Source organism: Microplitis mediator, chromosome 8, assembly GCF_029852145.1.
Source record: "Microplitis mediator isolate UGA2020A chromosome 8, iyMicMedi2.1, whole genome shotgun sequence".
Classification (NCBI taxonomy): Eukaryota; Metazoa; Arthropoda; class Insecta; order Hymenoptera; family Braconidae; genus Microplitis; species Microplitis mediator.
The window spans coordinates 23,539,633-23,559,328 of NC_079976.1; the positions used below are offsets into that span (position 1 = coordinate 23,539,633).

The 19,696-nt window shown below is 33.2% G+C and overlaps 2 protein-coding genes across 2 annotated transcripts; one reads left to right on the forward strand and one right to left on the reverse strand.

Annotated features, from left to right (window-relative positions):
• Positions 1 to 954: 954 nt before the first annotated feature.
• On the forward strand, positions 955 to 10,522 carry LOC130673471 (tyrosine-protein phosphatase non-receptor type 9-like). Its single transcript, XM_057478489.1, has 2 exons — positions 955 to 1,298; positions 1,858 to 10,522. The coding sequence occupies exon 2, from the start codon at positions 9,260 to 9,262 to the stop codon at positions 10,151 to 10,153; it is 894 nt and encodes a 297-aa protein (XP_057334472.1). The 5' UTR covers positions 955 to 1,298; positions 1,858 to 9,259; the 3' UTR covers positions 10,154 to 10,522.
• Positions 10,523 to 13,294: 2,772 nt separating this feature from the next.
• LOC130672894 (uncharacterized) lies at positions 13,295 to 18,831 on the reverse strand. Its single transcript, XM_057477667.1, has 3 exons — positions 18,581 to 18,831; positions 16,133 to 16,859; positions 13,295 to 14,040 (listed from the first exon to the last, which is right to left on the reverse strand). The coding sequence occupies exons 1-3, from the start codon at positions 18,710 to 18,712 to the stop codon at positions 13,703 to 13,705; spliced, it is 1,197 nt and encodes a 398-aa protein (XP_057333650.1). The 5' UTR covers positions 18,713 to 18,831; the 3' UTR covers positions 13,295 to 13,702.
• Between the last annotated feature and the right edge of the window lie 865 nt (positions 18,832 to 19,696).

The following is a 19,696-nucleotide window of genomic DNA, read 5'->3' on the forward strand; positions in this document are numbered from 1 at the left end:
ATTTTTAACAGCAGAAGGTTGTTTTTTTCTTGTTTGACTTAAAATGTTGGTGTACCATTTGTTTAGATTGTATATCGGAGAGTTTACTGATGAAATGATAATTCGAAAAGGCATGTTGGGTTTATGAATTTTAGGTAATGCATATGCTCTTGGTAAAGTACTGTTGTGTGTGATTAGAAAATTTTTTGTGTCTTTGTCAATGTGTCCTAGTCTAAGCCAAGTATTTCAATCAAGGTATAATCATGGTTTTTGTGTATGTTTGCTAGGTAATAGGCCAACGCAAACGCGGGTAATAGTGTTGCGCCCTTTTATCATGGTTTTTGTGTGTGTTCCCTGTTTAGAAAATCTCATAGAATCCGATAGATTCTCATAAATTCTCATAGAAATTTTATAAGATGGAATGAATTCTATGAGAAGTGCTATAGTTCAGTATTGGGCCTTATACATACAGCTATAAGAATCTATCGGATTTTTTATGCAGGGTTTATCCGACATTAGACCAACATATAACGAAAACTATAACGAATTCGAAGGATAACTTGTCGGGGTTTTTTTGTCATAGGGATATTTTGTCGGGGACATTTTGTCCAGGGATATTTTTTTTTGAGATATTTTGTCGGGGATATTTTGTCGGAGGATCAAGACGCCTGATACCGAAGTAAACACGTAAAAAAAATGAATGATATTATGATTATTTCCTTAAGGGGCCCACTCTGCCTTCCTCTCCCCTATTAATCCACCCTATTTAAAAATTCACATAAAATTCAATGGATTTTATAGATAGATTTTCGTATGAATATGAACTTTATGTATAGTGAATGCAATTCACTCCGGGGGATACAAAATTGAGGTACTGAGCACGAAACGTTACGAACCAATAATCCTTGGTCGAAAAATGTATACTAATTTCTCTAGTTCACCTCTATTTTTTGGCTATAAAATCTAGTAATTAAGAACATTATAATGCTCGTTATCACGCAAGTAATGTATTGTGGTTACCTCTGAAATTTAGATTTGGCAGTTGATATCACTCATTTACTCGAACCAGTTCTGTCTCTGATTAGTAGCTTCTAGTGCGGGTAATTTTTCATTACAGAATACAGTTTTTTTTTTTTAAATAATTTTCCAAAGTAAAATTTAAATATCAAATCAAGTAAAACATTTAAAAAATGAAGACATTGTGGATATTAATAGTTGTAATTATTATGGTGGAAGCTGGCCCAATCCCTCCATTGACAAGAATATTAGATCGACGTATAACTGCAGCCCCACGTCGCTGCACTTCCAAAGACGGTGCCGTAAGTAAACTATTAAGAATATACGTAAGAACATATCGTAAATTTTCCACGTAAAAAAGCACGACATTTAACCCAAATAAAACCTTTTCATGATACCAGCATCGAAACTTTAAGTTTCAGTGTTTCTACAGCCCATCGAAACAAACTGATTTCAAGCCGATGCTGCAAACAACTACTAGCGAATTCGTGATTAAAAAATACCTTCATACAGCGGGCAGAAAAAATTGTGTTTCTTTCCTTGAGAAGTTCTTTCACAGTTCTTCGCATCATCGGCTTGATATTAACTTGCTTCTTACTGGCTGCTGACACTGAATCTCAAAGTTCTGATGCAGATAATCATGAAAAACATAGTGTGTGACTCAGGGTAAAACACGATTTCACACTACAGGTGATGTAAACCCTCATCTGCGGCTCGGGCAGCCAACCTCACCCGAGTCTGAAATCGTCTTGTTTCTTCCTTGTCACACAATATACTAATCTCTCAATGGAATAGTATGAAATATAAGCAGAGCTAAACATTCATTGTGATTAATTAAAACGTTTTTTTTCTGTTTTTCAGTGTCGAAAAGCGATAAATTTTCTAAAATGGGTCGATGAATTTCAGAAGAGTATTCGTCAAAAGATTACAGCTATGGCAATGTCTGTGTATAACTATTTTGTTCGTCCTCATGAAATAAAAAGACCATTTTCAAGACACCTGCGATTTGGATAAATTGATATCTACCCAAGAACTACAGCAATGCTTCGAAATTTCTACTACGGTTAGATTTCCGCTACTGTTTCAATGAAGAAATATAAACCGTCTATAATTGATAAAGTGTTGTTAAGTATTTCTTAAGTATCTAAATTTAATTGTATAACTTTCTATTACACGCATTAAATGTTTATAAAAAGTCATTGGATATCCTGATTAAGAAATCTAATTTGAAATAATTCAAACACGATCCGAAACAATTCAAAGTTGGCTAAATTGACTATGTATAGATATACACTTCAGCATAGATTGAATCATTCCAAATGAAATTTCTGAATCAGGGTATCTAAATTCCTGGAAAACCTACCGTGACAACAGCCACTCTTTACAGAAAGTTGTAAATCCTTTTAACTTAATTAAAATGTGAGTGACTAACGTATCTGTTTTATCTCTGGTATAGATAATTTCAAAAAAGTTTGGAAAATCCAAAAGTGCACGCTTCATAACGCTTGTTGAATATTGAAGTCAAAATAACTTCTATCCCTCGATTATAGAGTAAAACAAAAAAAAATGTTTTTGCTACTATCACACTACTGTTTTTGCAACATTTGACGTTAAAAAAATAGAAAGTAAAAAAGAGTTGTGCAGTTATTTTGACTACATCCCAAAAGAGTGGATACATACAGAGATCCGGACGTGCAAATAAAATTTTTTTCAAACTTGTTTTTTCTTTAAAGTAGCAGAACCGATGTTCTTTAAAAAACATAAAATGAGTTTTCTCAAGTCTTTTCTTGATATACGTGTACTCATATTATCATATCGATGAAATATCAACGCAATAGAGTCATCTTAAGGCCAGAAAATTGCTTGACTTGACGTGTTGAGAGTAGAGCACTACCTCAACGCTTCGCTTATGAGGCGTGCAAAAGTCCGAGTCTGAAAAATACCGAGTGTTATTCAGTAAATAGGTGCCTAGTATGTTCATGAAAAGCAATTCAATTAATTTAAGGGCATCTAATATTCGCTACAGTCTCTAGACTACCTATGAAATTTAGGTGCCTAACGACGTATAACCGGATATGACATATTAAGCAAACACAGTCTCGACAAGTACCTCATGCGTGTTTTTCAATCACTGGCTACTTGATAGAATGGGGCGGATGACGTAAGTGCGACAGCGGCAGATAAAGGAACCTAGATTTTACTATGATAAAGTGTATACTATGATAAACTGTTTACAGATGAATCGGTCAAAGACAAATGCAATTATTTGTGGGAGTAGAGCAAAAATAATGAGTGATGAGTGTGTATTGGCTAATAAAATTATTGTAGGTGGGTGTATTATCCCATACAGTAGTACTATTAAATATCTCGGAGTTATAATAGACAGAACTCTCTCATGGGAGAGTCAAGTAACGAGTTTATGTAATCATGCAATGAGTATTTTAGCACAGTTAAAAATTAACAATGAAATATTTGGTGAGCGTCTGCGTATAAAGCTTGTTTCTAATTTAATTACTCCAATTTTTGATTATTGCTGCGCAGCGTATACTAATATTTCAAATAAATTGTTATTAAAAATGCAAAGGAAATTAAATTCATGTGTAAGATTTATCTATAAAATACCAAAATATGAGCATATAACTCCTTATTATAAAAGATTAGGTTGGCTAAAGTTAGATAAAAGAAGAGACTATTTCATTGCTTGCTTATTTTATAAAGAAATTCGACTAAATTATCGGCAGCTATTCGGCTCGAAATTAGAATTTTTACGAGTAGCGTTACGCAGGGGAGATGTCAGGCAAGACTACCTGCGTTTACCAAAGGCTAATTGTGTCATGTATGACAACTCATTTTTAGTACATGGCATACGTATCTGGAATGAGTTGCCAGCTGAGATTATAGCTGTGGATAATTTGTCTGAATACAAGATTGCTTGCTTCAATTATTTCATAGAATATGATAGCTATCACCCATAATTATAACAATATTATATTATATTGTATTATATTATATTGTATCATATTATATTATATTATATTATATCATATTATATTATATTGTATCATATGGTATGACACTTATTTAAGAATAATTTTGCAACTACTTAACATTTTATAATAATTAATATATAAACTTCCAATCAATCAACTAAATAATTTTTGTAGAAAGCGATATTATTATTATCATAATTATACAAATGTAAACCAATGTATTAAAAATTGAAGGCCCTGAGGGAGCTTAGGCTCTAGGGTCAAATAAAATTATTATCTATCTATCTATCTATGATAAAGTGTACTTTCATTTCTTATATCTATAACATTGAATTTGTCACATTTAACCTGATCGAATGACACAAAGTTTTTTATAATCGAAGTTTTGGAGTTGCCGAATCTTCAATGTAAATATCGATGTATTCGAATTTATAATAATGAGACTGACAATGATATCTCCGTAGGATGAGACATTTGCACATCGATTTGAAAATTAGAAAAACTTGAGATTAACTATGTTAATACGGTATGAATCGAAGTGGTATAAATAATGAGATCATTCTATTATCATGCCTTTAGAAAAGCGTAGGCTTTATGCCTCAAGGCGTAAATAAAGCAGCCTGAAAATTTGGTATTCCGTCACATGGCAACAGGCAACTGACAGAACGCTTAGTTCAAATAGCTTCTAGCAAACATTTTCAACCGTAACCTCCAGACAGGTAAATCCCTGAACAAGGCGTGACCGATCTAAAGGTCTCTACCCTATAAGTCAACAACCGTTGGAATAGGGTGAGCCCGATACTTACAAAGCCTCGCAAAAACTTAAGTTTCTTTAGTCTTCGAAAGCTCGCCTAGATAGGAAGTCAGGTTTGAGCCTCAGTACATTCAAAGTAATCAAAATAAGTTTGATTTTAAAATTTTCCTGTGCTTCGAGTGAGATTTGAATTTCAAAAATGAACACGAAATCTCAACGGTGAAACAACGGGAACCAGGAGAGGGTTAAGGCTTCGAACATTCTAAGCTTTATGAGAAGACCTAACTTTATCGCCAAAATATTGCAACGGCATACTCAAATAATCGAAGAATCGGAAATTGACTATTATTTGAAGATGAAAACTGAACACAATGACTCACAAGGATCTCGACGTTCTCTGCTTTGTCTTCCGAAGAACGCTCACGGAGCAGACAGCGACTTTTTTAGCGTTGATGACTATAATGTCAAAAACAAATTTCTATGCACCCACTGTCCGAAACAAGATAGCTTGTACCAGTTATGGAGTATGACATTCAAAAAGAACATTCATATCATAGTTATGTTATCTCCGATTGACAATCTGATAAGACACCGATACTGAAGTGTGGGAGAAGACTCAGTGTTTGAATGCCGTGACTTTAGAATGGAATTTCTACAAGTTGATGTGGAAGCTTTGTATACTACAACAACTCTGTTGCTGAGACATGAAAATGGTGCAGTGCGAAAAATAGTGCATTTTAATTCCACCGGTTGACCGTTGGACAACATTTCGCATCACCCAAAAGAGTTTATACGTTTTTCTATGACAGTGAATAGTGCACGTGATAGAGTAGATAAGCTCTCTACACAGCTTTTACGTGCCCCTACACCTATAATGGTACATTGTAGTGATGGTTTCAACAATTCCTGTGTGTATTGTTTGTTAGACATCTGTATATCTGAATTTGGAGGTACCAATAAGGTATCTGTACCTAAGGCTTTTCTCAAAATAAGACAGCAAAATCGCAATGCTATTAGTCAGCCAGAGAACTATGTTCATTGTTATCAAGCGCTGTATGTTTGACTTTCGTCTATATCAAATTCTTCGCGCAATTCAATCTGTTGATTGTGATAACCTATGTGACCTCCAAAAAACCCGAGTGTAAAAACGATTATTTGAAAAATAAACACTAATTTCATCATATTGTCTATTATTAATAGTGGTAAAATACAGAACGATGGATCATTACTGTTCCGGTATGGGCAATGTTACAGCAATGATATTAGTTATATAATCGCCTTTTTTCAAACCATTAGTTAGTTAATTAAGTTATTATAGAGTAATATCAGTTGAATGTTTTCGGACATGCGAAGAGAGGGTTCGGTCGAAAATCGTACGTTATTAACGTTTTTACGCTATTATAGTTCTAATTATCACTTGGATTTATAGAGCAATAAAACGTTATAGTAGAATAAAATGTTTTAATAGTGTACTAAAACTTGTTATTTTCTAGTTAGTTCTAAACAGCTATTAATGTAATTCTTTTACAGTAGCTAATCCAATGTGATATTAAACGGTAGTGAAGAAGCCATTAAAAGGTTTATTGTTATGGGTTTGAGATAACTATAGACAAATTTTTCGGGGTACACTTAATGCTTCAATTAGCTTAATTATAGAACATGCGTATTCCACATCTAAGGTCAAACGGTATAAAAAGCTAAAAAATGTAGCGGGAAAGTTAATTAAGTAAACACTAGTCTCAAGGGTTGATCTTAAGGCTCACGGCCGTTGTCTGTTCGAGTTTGGGACTACCAGTGCTCGTTCAGTGATAGTGAATGGGTGGGTTATCTATTAGGAATTACTAACTGCATATCAGCTAGATCGGTTAGAGTGATTTAGTTCTGCGACGTATAACATAACAGGTAGAACAATGACTACCCAAGCGGACAGTATAAGTGCAATAGACTTTCTGATTTTTATGGAACATCCGGGGTCACTCAGCAGCATCTTCGACGAATATTATACCGTATGACGTCGACAAAAAGTGAAAGCACTCCGTTCCTCCAACCATACGATGAACGAAGAGCAAGAAAACTGCTGCATGCGGATCATACGTTTCCTTCACTGCTGAATAAAGCTCAATGGCAACCCGAATGTCTTGGATGCTAACTCTATTGACAGATATGAACATAAGCGAAAGTATATTTACACCAAAAGTCCGTCTGAAAACACCACTGATGAATATTTATTTACAAATGATGTAGGACAAGAATGTAGAAATAATAATTGTGCCATCTAGATCAGAAAGTAAAGTTAATTTTCACCAATATTGGAATTAAAACAACCCATGTACCCTGCGTCTAAGGTCACAAGGACTCTCTCAAGACTAGCGCATTAGACCAATTAGCTATACTGATTAGGTCATGGAAACTTAAAATTTCAATAACGATGGAAATACCTACTGTGCGAATTGATTGAGAAAAAAAACATTATGGTTATCCTTAGCTGAAAATAAATGCTGACTACAATGTGTCAGAAAACCCGATAGACTCCAGTTGTAGACTACATTAAAATTGTCTAAACAAATCGGCCTGAATCCACGGAATGACATTGAACAACGCTCACCTCTCGCAGTAACTCACCCCTATGCCTGTTTCAGTATAAAACAATTCCAATACCCATCATCCTGCACTGCGTGTTAGGTAGTATATAACGCATTCCTAACAAGCGAATCCCATTCGTCGAATGACTTAGAAGGAACGCCTCTTACGCCCACAACCTATATACCCTTATCTTCGCTTCGCACACACATTTACAGCAAATACTTATTGTAATTGTAAACATTATGGTTTGTTTGTAATCCTTCTCACTCACACATATATGGCTTCACTCACACATCAATGTTTTACTCTTTCTGATATTAGTCGCATAAGGCGAGGTTCCATCACACAGGAGCGAGTTGCCATCCACCGATTTAAAGAACTATTCTGCGGCCTTGGATTACTATAAGTGTACCGACAGCATCGGATGCCTATTGAGTTGCATGCTGACAAAACTTATCTGCTTTTTGTCGCTACAGATGCTGTACTTGACGACGAACTTACCTCTTGCTATTGATTTCTAAGATATTAATGGAATTGGTAGGATATGTGACCTTATGAGATTAAAGTGTAAATGCTACGTGGTGTGACAAAAAGGAGCGATCATGGAACAGCTGCGATCAGAGTAGCATTATTGTTATTGGCAAAAGTTCTTGAACCATTAGTGGTTAATGACTGTTAACAAATATAAAAATCGGGAAATCCCAATGAATTGAAATAGTTGATCTAATTATAAATGATGATTTGTTTTTTCTGCTTCTGGACAGCCAAAGTGAGGTAATCTTCGCCTCAATAAATGAATGCCTAAGTCATTTAAATTTTACCCACATTTATTGGCACTGATAACGATGAACTTATACTTTTTTCCTCTGAAGCTAGTCAAATAAAAATGGAGCTTATTCCCTAGTGTATAGGAACATAAGTATTTGAGGCAACTTAAGGAGAACAGAGTTATCCTTATTAATAAAATGGATCAGTTTTACCATTAGGTCTGAAAGTTTCTTGACCGTTAACGGTGTCAAAATGTTTCCAAAAGCTGACCGTTTGAAACATGCACCTGAAGTTCTATTACTTCAGGATAAAATTTGTGAACTAAAGTGTCGCGAACCAAAAACACCTGGAGATGAAGACAAGATCAGTGAAGAAATACAAATTGCCGAAAGGCGATACCAATCTCTGAAGAATGAACTGCTGGTTATGTGTGCGAGAAAACGTTTCGTAGAATATCAGGTGGAAATGGCCCTTACGTAATTAATGAGGTAAGTTCAAACGCAGTTATCTATTACTATTCTATCAGTGACAACACAATGTAAAAGACCCTTATAATTTTCTATTTTAAGATTTCATAAGCAGTGCCGTAAAAAAAGAATATAAATATCATGCGAATAGCTTTATAAATACGACAACAACAACTTTCATGTTCACTGATTTTCGAACGGTATAGTCAATTGATCAGAGTAAACACTAAATTACGTACTAAACTTGGTATTTTGTTTACTAGCCAATTCTTCGAAGTACTATAAGCTAATATATTTATTAGGCATACTTATGAGCACACAACACACCATTCATAAAAAGTTTATATCTTTTAAACATGCAGTAAATAGGTGGGTTTGCAATAATTTTTCCAAAGGGACCTTTTTTACGAGTTGACAGATAATTTTATGGCTTAATAATAGGAAATGCGTATTACCTACCGAAAATATAAAAGCTTTAACGCAGCAATGAAAATACTACTCACAGCGGGTATCGGTGCCTATCGCGAATAAGGAGTTTGTTTAATTTTGAAGAAACAAATGAGTTAGATGATTTGCTTCGAGTGACAGTGGATCGGTGAATAGGAGACTACCAAACGCTTCCCAGTTGGGTTGCCTTTATATTGAAATGTGAGTTTTAATATTAATTTTGTTCCTTGACAGATACTGCAGCGTGTATAACAATGCCCTTCAAAGATAAGAGAATGAGAATAATGGATTTCATAAATTTCATACAAAAGCCAGGCTCACTAAGCTGCATCGTTCAAGAACATCGTGCAATGGTATCCGAGCAGGAAGACGGCGCATCGACTTCTTCTGATCAAGCCGTAAATAAGGCGCAAAACGGCAATAATCTCCGACCAATCGGACATTTGCTCTGCAACCGAGTGAACCTCCATAGTAAGGAGAAGGTCTTGAGTGCAAGGTTCGTTGACGGATATAAACATAAGCGGAAGTACATCATCACTACGAACTCTTGTGAAAATAACACTGACAAATATTTACAAATGGTGTGGGATAAGAATGTTCAAATTGTAGTTATGACATCTGTATTCGCGGAGGAGGATAATTTCAACCGATTCTGGAGTTTAAATGGAAGTTCTGTAATAGCCTGTAACAACTTTCAGATAGAGACTTTAGAAATTATGACAAACCCTCACTTTGTGTTAACCTTGTTGGTTCTCACTGATCAAAAAGGTCAAGCACCCAAGCTATCACATTTTCAGTATACTGCTTGGCCTGCTGATAATTTTTTCCATGACCCAAAGGCCTTTTTAGATTTCTTTTTTAATATAAACAACTTGTACGCTGATTCAAAAAAGTATAAGACCTTCAGAAATCTCGGTCCCATAATTGTAGATTGCATTGGCAATAATAGTAGCTCAGAGGTATTTTGTGTACTCGATATCTGTGTTACAGAGCTCAAAAAGATTGGACTGCTATATATAGCAAATGCTGTTATGAAGGTTAGACAGCAAAAATACGGTTGTATGGATCGATTAAGTAACTATGTCTTATGTTATCGTTTAATTCATACCTATGTCTTAATGCAATGTGATACAGTTAACATCCGTTGAAGGCACAGCCAATTGTTTATGATTTTTATATCTCGTATCTGGTTAGAAATACTTAGTGTATGTCGACGTTCCAAGCCTAAATGCTATGGGAAGGACACTTTAATTTGGAAAATATCATCAGGTACTTTAAGATTTGAGTTATAAATCTGAACTACGGAATTAGTATCTGAAAGACCGAAGGATAAAAGTTTTCTCAAATTAATACAGAACATCAACGAGTAATTCATTCCAGGTGAATGTTGCCTGTTAATTCCGAATATCAGGTACATGGTGATTATTCTTGGCTCTAAACTTAAACGACATACTTTATCAAATGTTACGTGCTTCTGTGAAATAAATGTATGTTGTTTTTTAGTTTTTAAAATTAAATGTGACAAATATAATATGTTTGCATTGCTAAGAGAATTTATGTTACATTTTGAAGAGGTCAAAAAGGTATTGTAAATAATGTTAAACAACTGCTTATGGGGTAATCGTGTTAATAGGTGTCACTTAATTACAATCAAACACGCCGTGTACAACTATTTGTATAAAATGAATCTTTTTCAGCTGACAATAAGCTCGATCTTTCTGCTATGGAATACTATATGATCACACCAACTTTGCCGGTGACAAAGCGAAAGAGCTACAAGCATATGTTATTATTCCTATGAATAAATGATAGTAATTCCGGTTTTGTTGGATGATCGCATACTGTGCTTCCACGTTTTACTAACCAGCTTTGAGTTACCTTAGAATGAAGTACGTCTTAGTATTTAGATTAAATAGAATAACATATCAGTTTAGTCGGCAGATTGATTTTGTGATCTCATCTGTCAATAGTAAATAGAAAGCTAGTGCCTATTTTGTATTTAATCCTTCTAATTTCATAATAAAGTTATTAATTGCGTTTCAGTTGTCAATAATTTGCAAATTGAAACCCCTAGTTCTAACTTTACCTATTTAATCTCCTTAGAAATAAGCACAATGCAAAGTGCAGATCCTCATAATAGCGCAAGGTCCTAAACACGAGGTGAGAATTTCGAAATAGAGGTATGCTACGCATTTCAGAATAAGTTACATGTGCGTGCTAGACATTGTTCTTGATATAGTACATTTAAGGTCAGTTAATGTGTGCTGCCCTCAAGCAACGGTTTGCGGACCTATTAATGCTTGAGGCCCAACATTTTGTCTCAATGAGTTCTAGATTAAGAAGAGACTGAATTTTTCTTATGAACTCACTCTTGAATTAAGCCCAAATATTTTAACGCGCATCAGCATTTCTTTTACTTCAAAACAAAACCAAGTGCTAAACAGATGAGTCAAACTGAATGACATTATAAACTGCAATTGATAATACCACGCTATCGTACGACTGGACCGAAATAAACACACGATAGCCTATGACCCCCACGTAATAATTAGGGAAATCCGAACTCCCATAGTACTATCTCATGTATTGGTCGACATATCACTTGGCCAAAAGGGGATAGAGTTTCTTCTCTTGCCTTCCTGAGAAGACGCCTGACAAGTGACGAGTATTATAGTTAGAATCACAAACGCCTTCAGCCAGCGGTTAAAAGTATTATATGATTCTTGAAGTTTTGATGCCGGTATCATGAAAAAAACTTTTCTCATTTGTCGTAGTCTTTCAATTTTTTTCAACATGATTTCATTGATTTGAATCGTGAAAATTGTAATAAATTCTTGTTTTGAATCATCGAATAAAGATATTTTACTGCATTGCAGCTGTATGTGCTATTGTATAGAGTGTAAGCTTTGTTCAAAGCATGTTGAAGGTCAAGGCTCGAAGCTAAGATTCGTTACTCGACCGAAAGGCTAGTTTGTAGTGGGCATCACTAATAGAAGCGTAGACTATAATTGATTCAATAATAGCAAACAGATTAGTGTACTATGTCATAACAAAGCCCTAGTTGTGTGAACAGGTTGAGAAATCAGGTCAGATAAGTAGAGATAGGTAAGGAACAAGACCGCTGACCGTAATGGGGGCACGCAGGTTCTAATCACCATAAACTAATTAAATATAATACACTCAAGTATCTTAATGCAATCATTGGAAAATTGCAATTATAGCGTCAGTTCATGACATCACGCGTGAAGTCTTTGACCCCTTTAATAAAATTTACAACATAAAAATGTAAGATATTCGTAATTTTATTAAAGTTTTGTGTTTTCCACAGCTAAATGTGAACTACATCTTATGTGCATTAAGATCATACGTTACTCAATTTACCATTCGTAATACCCAGTAATTCATGTAATTAGGATCAATAATCGCTCAATATAAGAATACTAATAAATTTACCGTAACTTACATTGTATTGGATTTTTATTTCTTCCAACTCGAAAATTTCGACTTGAGAACTATTACTAGTCAACGCACGTACAATTTGGTTGAAATATGTGGGCATTTTATAAAAAATCCTACTAGTAATGGTTGCCAGGCCGAAAATTTCCACTTTCATGCAAATGCCATCAAGAGTTTTAATTTTTTTTTTTAATTTGTGTTTTAATGGTGGCACATATAAACTACTTTATATAATAAGAATCATAAACAAAGAAAATAATAACATCCGTGGGTGAATAAAAATAGTGGAATAATTGTTTTTTAACACGGAATTGTTTGTGATTTTTTGGTGAAATAATTTAACATTCTCAAGCTTTTCAAATTGTATTCACCGTTCGTTAGTTAGACAGTACAGCAGTTTGAAAAATTGAGGTTACTAAATAGGTATTTCCTTCATAAAACTTGTTCTATAATATTCAGTAGGCTTGCCATACGTCCAGATTTAATCCACACAATCTAAATTTTTTCATATATTAATTAAGCATAGGCGTGGTTTGTCCATTAAAAATTAAAAGGACTTTAGCAAATTGAGCTACAGAATTCTATGATAAAATTCATAATATACTCATGTCATTTTAAGGCAGCAGTATCTGTGATGATAATAACTTAACTCATTTCATCAACTACATTGTCATATATTTACTTTTATCAATAAATGTTAGGTCAATACAATAATAATAATCTGTGTAACAAATTTTATCAAAAGTTGGCTGTTGTGCCATTAATCATTAAAAATCTTTTAATGAATTACATACAAGTTACAATCTTGTAGCAGTCATGTAAATGATGCGCAACGTCCTTCAAGAAAACCTTACATATCTAAATCTTTTTATACCAATAAATCTGTCACAAGATATTAATGTGAGTAATTGTCAAGATTTTCGTATGACTCGCCCATGATATTATATAAAGTAATTTTGCAGATATCTTACTCATTGCTCATTAATAAAATCACATCCATTTCTTAAGAAAAAATTTGCGACAGAAATCAATTGAAGTTACTCACGCATAACTTGCAACATTTTTGCTAAAGAAATGCGTAAGTAATTTTACGGTCTGCACCAAAATTGACAGTCATATAAATTCGAGGATAAATAAAAGACTGGTGAGTAGGTTTGCGCAAGAGTTAAAGAAAAATCTTGCATGTTAATATTAATAAAATTTATTAGATCACACCAAATTAAAACTAAACGATGAAATAATTATGATTCTATTAAGAATAATCGCAATACTGATAAATAAGAAAAGGCTGTTTTTATGATATCCATAAATGATTCATTAGTTAAATTGAAAAATTTACCCACAGTAAGATATGGCGCAGTACAAAGACGCATTGTAATGACAACAATATTTTTATTTATAATTGGAATTTTATACCAATAACTGTATATTGTTCTTAACATAACGTCTCCTTTTCCAGACAAAGTATCTGCCATATGAGCAAATATGTAGCTTTCAAGTATAATTAAATTCATTATACAGGCTGATCTCATAGTGGTTATAATATCCTTTTCATTGATACTCAATAGCAAAACAATACCTATAATTAAGGATATTTATCATCTTTTAATAAAAGTATTTTTTTTATGAGGATGTTTGTTAAGTTTTGAGGTGCATTCATCTCCGGACAAAATATCCCCAAGACAAAATATTCCCAGGACAATATATCCTCAGACAAAATATTCCCGTGACAAAATATTGTTGCATTTTTTGGAAAATATATTCATTTTTTGTCATATTTGAACTTATGTCAGTTATTTCAATCACAAAAATATTTTATATAGTATTGGTCTCAGTTTCTTTGAAAATGGTTCAGTACTATTGCAAGCCCGGGAAAAAATGATCAGACCTGACCATGCCTGTTCATGTCTGTTCATGTCTGAAGCGTTAAATACAGTCAGGTCTGATCATGCCTGTTCATACCTGTCCATGCCTGTCCATGCCTGGTCATGTCTGAAGCGTTAAATACGCTCATGCCTGATCATACCTGTCCATGCCTGGTCATGTCTGTTCATGCCTGTTCATGCCTGGTCATATATGTTCATGTCTGTTCATGGCTGTTCATGTCTGCTCATAGATCCAAAATTTTGTTGACCAAGAATCTATCACGTATAAGATTTTTATTACTTGAAGTTCATACGAAACTTACTTTTCAACTAAATCTCTTAGGTCAGTGGGTAGCGAGTTACACTTTCGAGCGCAAGGTCCACGGTTCAAATCCTGCACACGCCTGAATTTTTTATTTTTTTTATTTTTACAGCAATAATTATATACATGTAGAATTGAATATAGTTATACATAATTATATATAATTATATAGGGCCATTTTTTATATATAATTTTTTTACCCGGATGGGCATGAACAGACATGAACATACCTGATCAGACCTGAACATGCCTGATCAGGCATGGTCATTTTTCATGTCTGATCAGGCCTGAAGACTCATGCCTGTTCATGTCTGATCAGGTCTGATAATTTTTTCCCGGGAGTGTACGAGTTCTTAAATGTTATAATTACTCTCACATATAACCTGTGACAACAAGGCACAGTACTATTCCAAGCGTATATGGTTATATATCTTATAGTTCTACGCATACAAAACCTGTGAAAAAAGACATATATCGATACATATTTTATTAAGTATGTTATATGTCATATATGAAGATATTTGCGCATTAAACTATACATATCATTCTTGTATCACACTTGCACGTTATGTAAAGCACATCATTATAAAGAAGAAACACTAATGAATAAACTTGATGCTTTTTTTAAGTTTCCGACGTAAGCAAAAGTTCAATATAAAATTACGGGTAAGCCAAATTTTTTAAAACTATAACAACAGCGTTCGAGGCGTGCACTTTCGTATTTTCCAATTGTTTTTAAAATTTCAATTAATGAAGATCGATATTTCACTACTTAAGAGGGACCACTGGTGTGGTCGCCTGAAAATTGGGAATTTTTTTTTTTATGAAAAATACTGCATGGAATGTTTTAATGTTTAAAATATATTTGTGGATATGTAGTGAATGCAAGATAAAATTTTTGGACCAAAAAATTCAAAATTCAGCGAGTTATTCACAATCTCTCCACGCTCCAAAAATGAAACTCCTTCCACTGCAGTGATAACGACCTTCACAGGGCATGAAATCAAAAGAACAAAGAAATTTTTTAAGTTATTTATTTTATTTTTAATTGGCCATAGGACTTATATTCTCTGACAGCCATAACACATAACAGTATAGACTTTGGTAACCTGTTAGTATACGAAATATCAAGTTTACAAATTCGACTCCCAGGACTTTCTTTTAAAAAATTCAATGCCCTACAAGAATATTCTAGAGCCGAATTTTGTCTCACATGGTTCGAAAGTTATTATATTTTTAATCAAAAAAAATTTGTTTGCATGTTATGTAAATGGGAAATTTCAAATGGCTACCGACACCTTTTAAAATAGAGCTAAAAATTTTGCCTAATGGTAGAATTTTCTCTGGGATATTTAGTCTGGGAATATTTTATCCAGGAATCAAAACGTGAGTGAGGGTCAAGATTAAGGAGTTCCTAGTCAATGGATTCAACTTAAAGGAATTTGACTGTATAATTATTATGATTAAACAAACAAATATATTACCAGAAATACTTAATGATGTAAGACATCCTGCCATTTGCGTTAATATAACTTTATTGTAAACAATCTCTAAAGAATCTGACAAAAATATCAAATGTTGATGCCTCTGAATGATCATCGTCAATTCATGATTTTTAACTTCAAAATTATAATTATTGTCACAAAATTTATCCATTCGTTTTATAAGAATATCAAATTGTCCACAAATATGTCCAGTTACTAAAATAAACATAGCACTGCTGCAACTGCCTCCAGCTATTATAATATATGACTGTACCATTTGGTTAATCAGAATCACATAATATAAATTTTGACTGACATTATTAAAAATGCAACTACTAGGTAATAAAAATTGAAGCTGATCCTTGTAAACTGTTCTATTTAACTGATGGTCCAGAATTGGTACTGAGCTGCTGTCAGTAAAAAATATTATTTTAATGTCATACAAAATTATTGAAATTAGACTAGAACTGCAAATTAGCAATGAGACGGTATTATAAGTTGCCGAATTATTGACCATGAGTTCAATGTAGTCGGCATTTTTTATCGACTCCCAATCTTGGTATGAAGAAATTAAAAGTCGTTTTAAATAGTCACGACATGTAGACGCATAGAATATTTTAATGAATATCATGATACTCCCTATTAGCAAAAGATAAGAGAGGAGGGTATCATCAACGTCCCCACAGTTTATTGAAAGCTTATAAACCACTGATACTGTTAGTATTATCTGTATAATAAATACAAGTACTTATACACGGAAAAAAATTGGCGCTACAACAAGATTTTTATGTTACAGCAGCAGGACACATCCCGTGGGAGCAACGGGACAAAATCCTAATGCAGTGACAGGATTGTTCCTGTTGCTCCCACAGGACTACGTTCTGCTGCATCACCTATTTTTTCCGCTAATGATAGAGATAATAACAAATTATGTTATAAATTCAATAGTTCAAAAGTTATCATGATTACGAACGCAATAAAAATGAAATCAGTTAAGATTAAGAAAATTTTTGATATCCCAAAATCTAAAAGACAAACCCTAGCAGACCAGATTTACCGTAAATGTAAGGTAATTTTACCGTAAATCTACCGTAAAATACCGTAAAATTCGAGTAGATTTACCGTAAATTACGGCGGTTATACCGTAAATTTACCGTCGAATACGATAAATCTACCGTAAAATATTCGGGTGGATTACCGTATTTCCGTATTTTTCGGTAAATCCACCGTAATTTACGGTAAATAGGTATTTTACGGTGGATTACCGTAATTTACGGTGAGTTTACCGTAATTTACCGTAATTTCGGTCCGTTAGGGCAGTCATGTTATTTATTAAATATACCCGGGTCAAAAAATTGGATCAGTTTTAGAATAAATGATAAATTCAAATAATTTTTCTTCAATTTAAGTTTATAAATCGTATTTATTTTGTATAGGAATTTAATCTGTTTTTGCCCGTACTATTCCTTATCCAGACCAATATCAGACTTATTTTCATATGATGTGTAGTCTGTTTTGATCGCGTTTAGACTAAAAAAAGACTTTTTTATTATACCCTAGCGGATCCGAATTACGGTAAATACATTGATTTACCGTAATTTACCGTAATTTACAGTGCCTAGCAGAATTACCGTAAATTACGGTAATTTGCCGTAAATTACGGTAATCTACGGCAAATTGCGGTAAATTGCCGCAATTTACGGTAATTCTGCTAGGCGCCGTAAAATTACGGTGAATTACGGCAATTGGCCGTAGATTACCGTAATTTAGGTAAATTACCGTAATTTACGGTAATTCTGCTAGGCACCGTAAATTACGGTAAATCACTGTATTTACCGTAATTCGGATCCGCTAGGGTAATTATTGGTCTGTGATCAATTGTTTTCAAGGACAAAAACAGACTTTATTTACTATAATTTTAAGTCTGTTTTTAATCGCTTCCAGATTAAAAACATAACTTTTTCCAAATATAAATAATGATAATAATCTAGATCCATAAATTTATTTTAATTTTATTGATATTTGAAACATGCTAATGCGCTTCCGTAATAAGATGTCACAAATATTTTTGATTTTATCCAGTAAATAAGAAAAATTTATTGACATTTTAAGAGTTATTTTGTTACTTTTATTCAATACTATAAATATTCAGTCAAGACATCGAAAAAATTAAACTGTCAAACTTCTATTAACTGCCGACGCCCGTAAATAAAAATATTACAAGTCCATGATTTAATCTAGTTTTATCCTTGCAAATTTTCAGAACTAAAATTTTTGAAAGTTCAGGAATTAATTTAGTTTTGTCTGCCCATAATGCAATTGTTTTTTAAAACAACAGATCAAAAACAGCTTAAAATTTTTATAAAAAATCAGAAACAGTTCAATTATAGACTAAAATCAGATCAAATTTTTCGACCCGAGTACATAATAATCATATAATAGTATTACCAGTTGACAAAGATAATAACCAATACGAAATTTACGATAAAAATTGTCTCTTTGCAGTGGCCAGAGGCCGAACGTTGATATAAAAAATCTTTGCCACTTAAATCTCTCATTAATATTTTCATTTGATTTCATTGTTGATAAAAAAAACTTTCAATTGTCAATCTAATTTGTTTCAGTATATGACGAGTTATAAGTTAGAATTATACTCTAAGATGTATCTATTTCTATTCCAATAGCTGTATGGTTTTTATTTATCCGTCTCATATCTAACTGACAATTTCAATCCACAACCGAAATATTACTTTTTTTTTACGAATAAATGCACCTGCGCATTATTCAAGCTCATTATTTATTTATAATATCATGTCACCCTTACACTAATAATTCATATAAATGATCAATAGTGAATAAATTTTATATGAACATTGAAAATATAAGAATAAATGTTATCAACCCTTCACTAAATTTATATACCGAGAATAGATTTATTTTGTCGGCTGTATGCAGGCTGTAGAAAAAAAAAAAGGAGATTGTATAAGTACACCGATAATTTGCATACTAAATGTCAATGTATATGTGAGTGTGTAAGTTCACTGAGATATATTAGATGTCTAGAGAAAATTTCTAAGGAAAAAATTATTTCTTGAGAAATCGATAGGCTTCATATAAATTTAGATTCAGTTTCGATGAAAAAGTAGACATCGTTATTTAACTTCCCGCTAAGAAAATTGTAAATTTTCAAAAATTCGGGAAGTTATTGTTTTCACCCCGATTTTCGAAAATCGAGTTTTTATCAGACATCGACGTTTTGAGGTCCTAGGAAGCCATTCTGCCCGGGTCGAAAAATTTGATCTGATTTTAGTCTAACTGGACTGTATTTAAACTACTTGGTCTGTTATTGAACTTCGATAAAAATTTTAATCTGATTTTGATCTTTTACGAAAATTTTAAGCTGTTTTTGACCTGCTACTTTAAAAAACAAATGCGTTACGAGCAGACTAGATTAGATTAATTCGTGAACTTTAAAAAATTTTAGTTCTGAAAATTTACAAGGACAAAACTAGATTAAATCATGGACTTATAAAATTTTTATTTATGGGCAATATTTATGAAAAA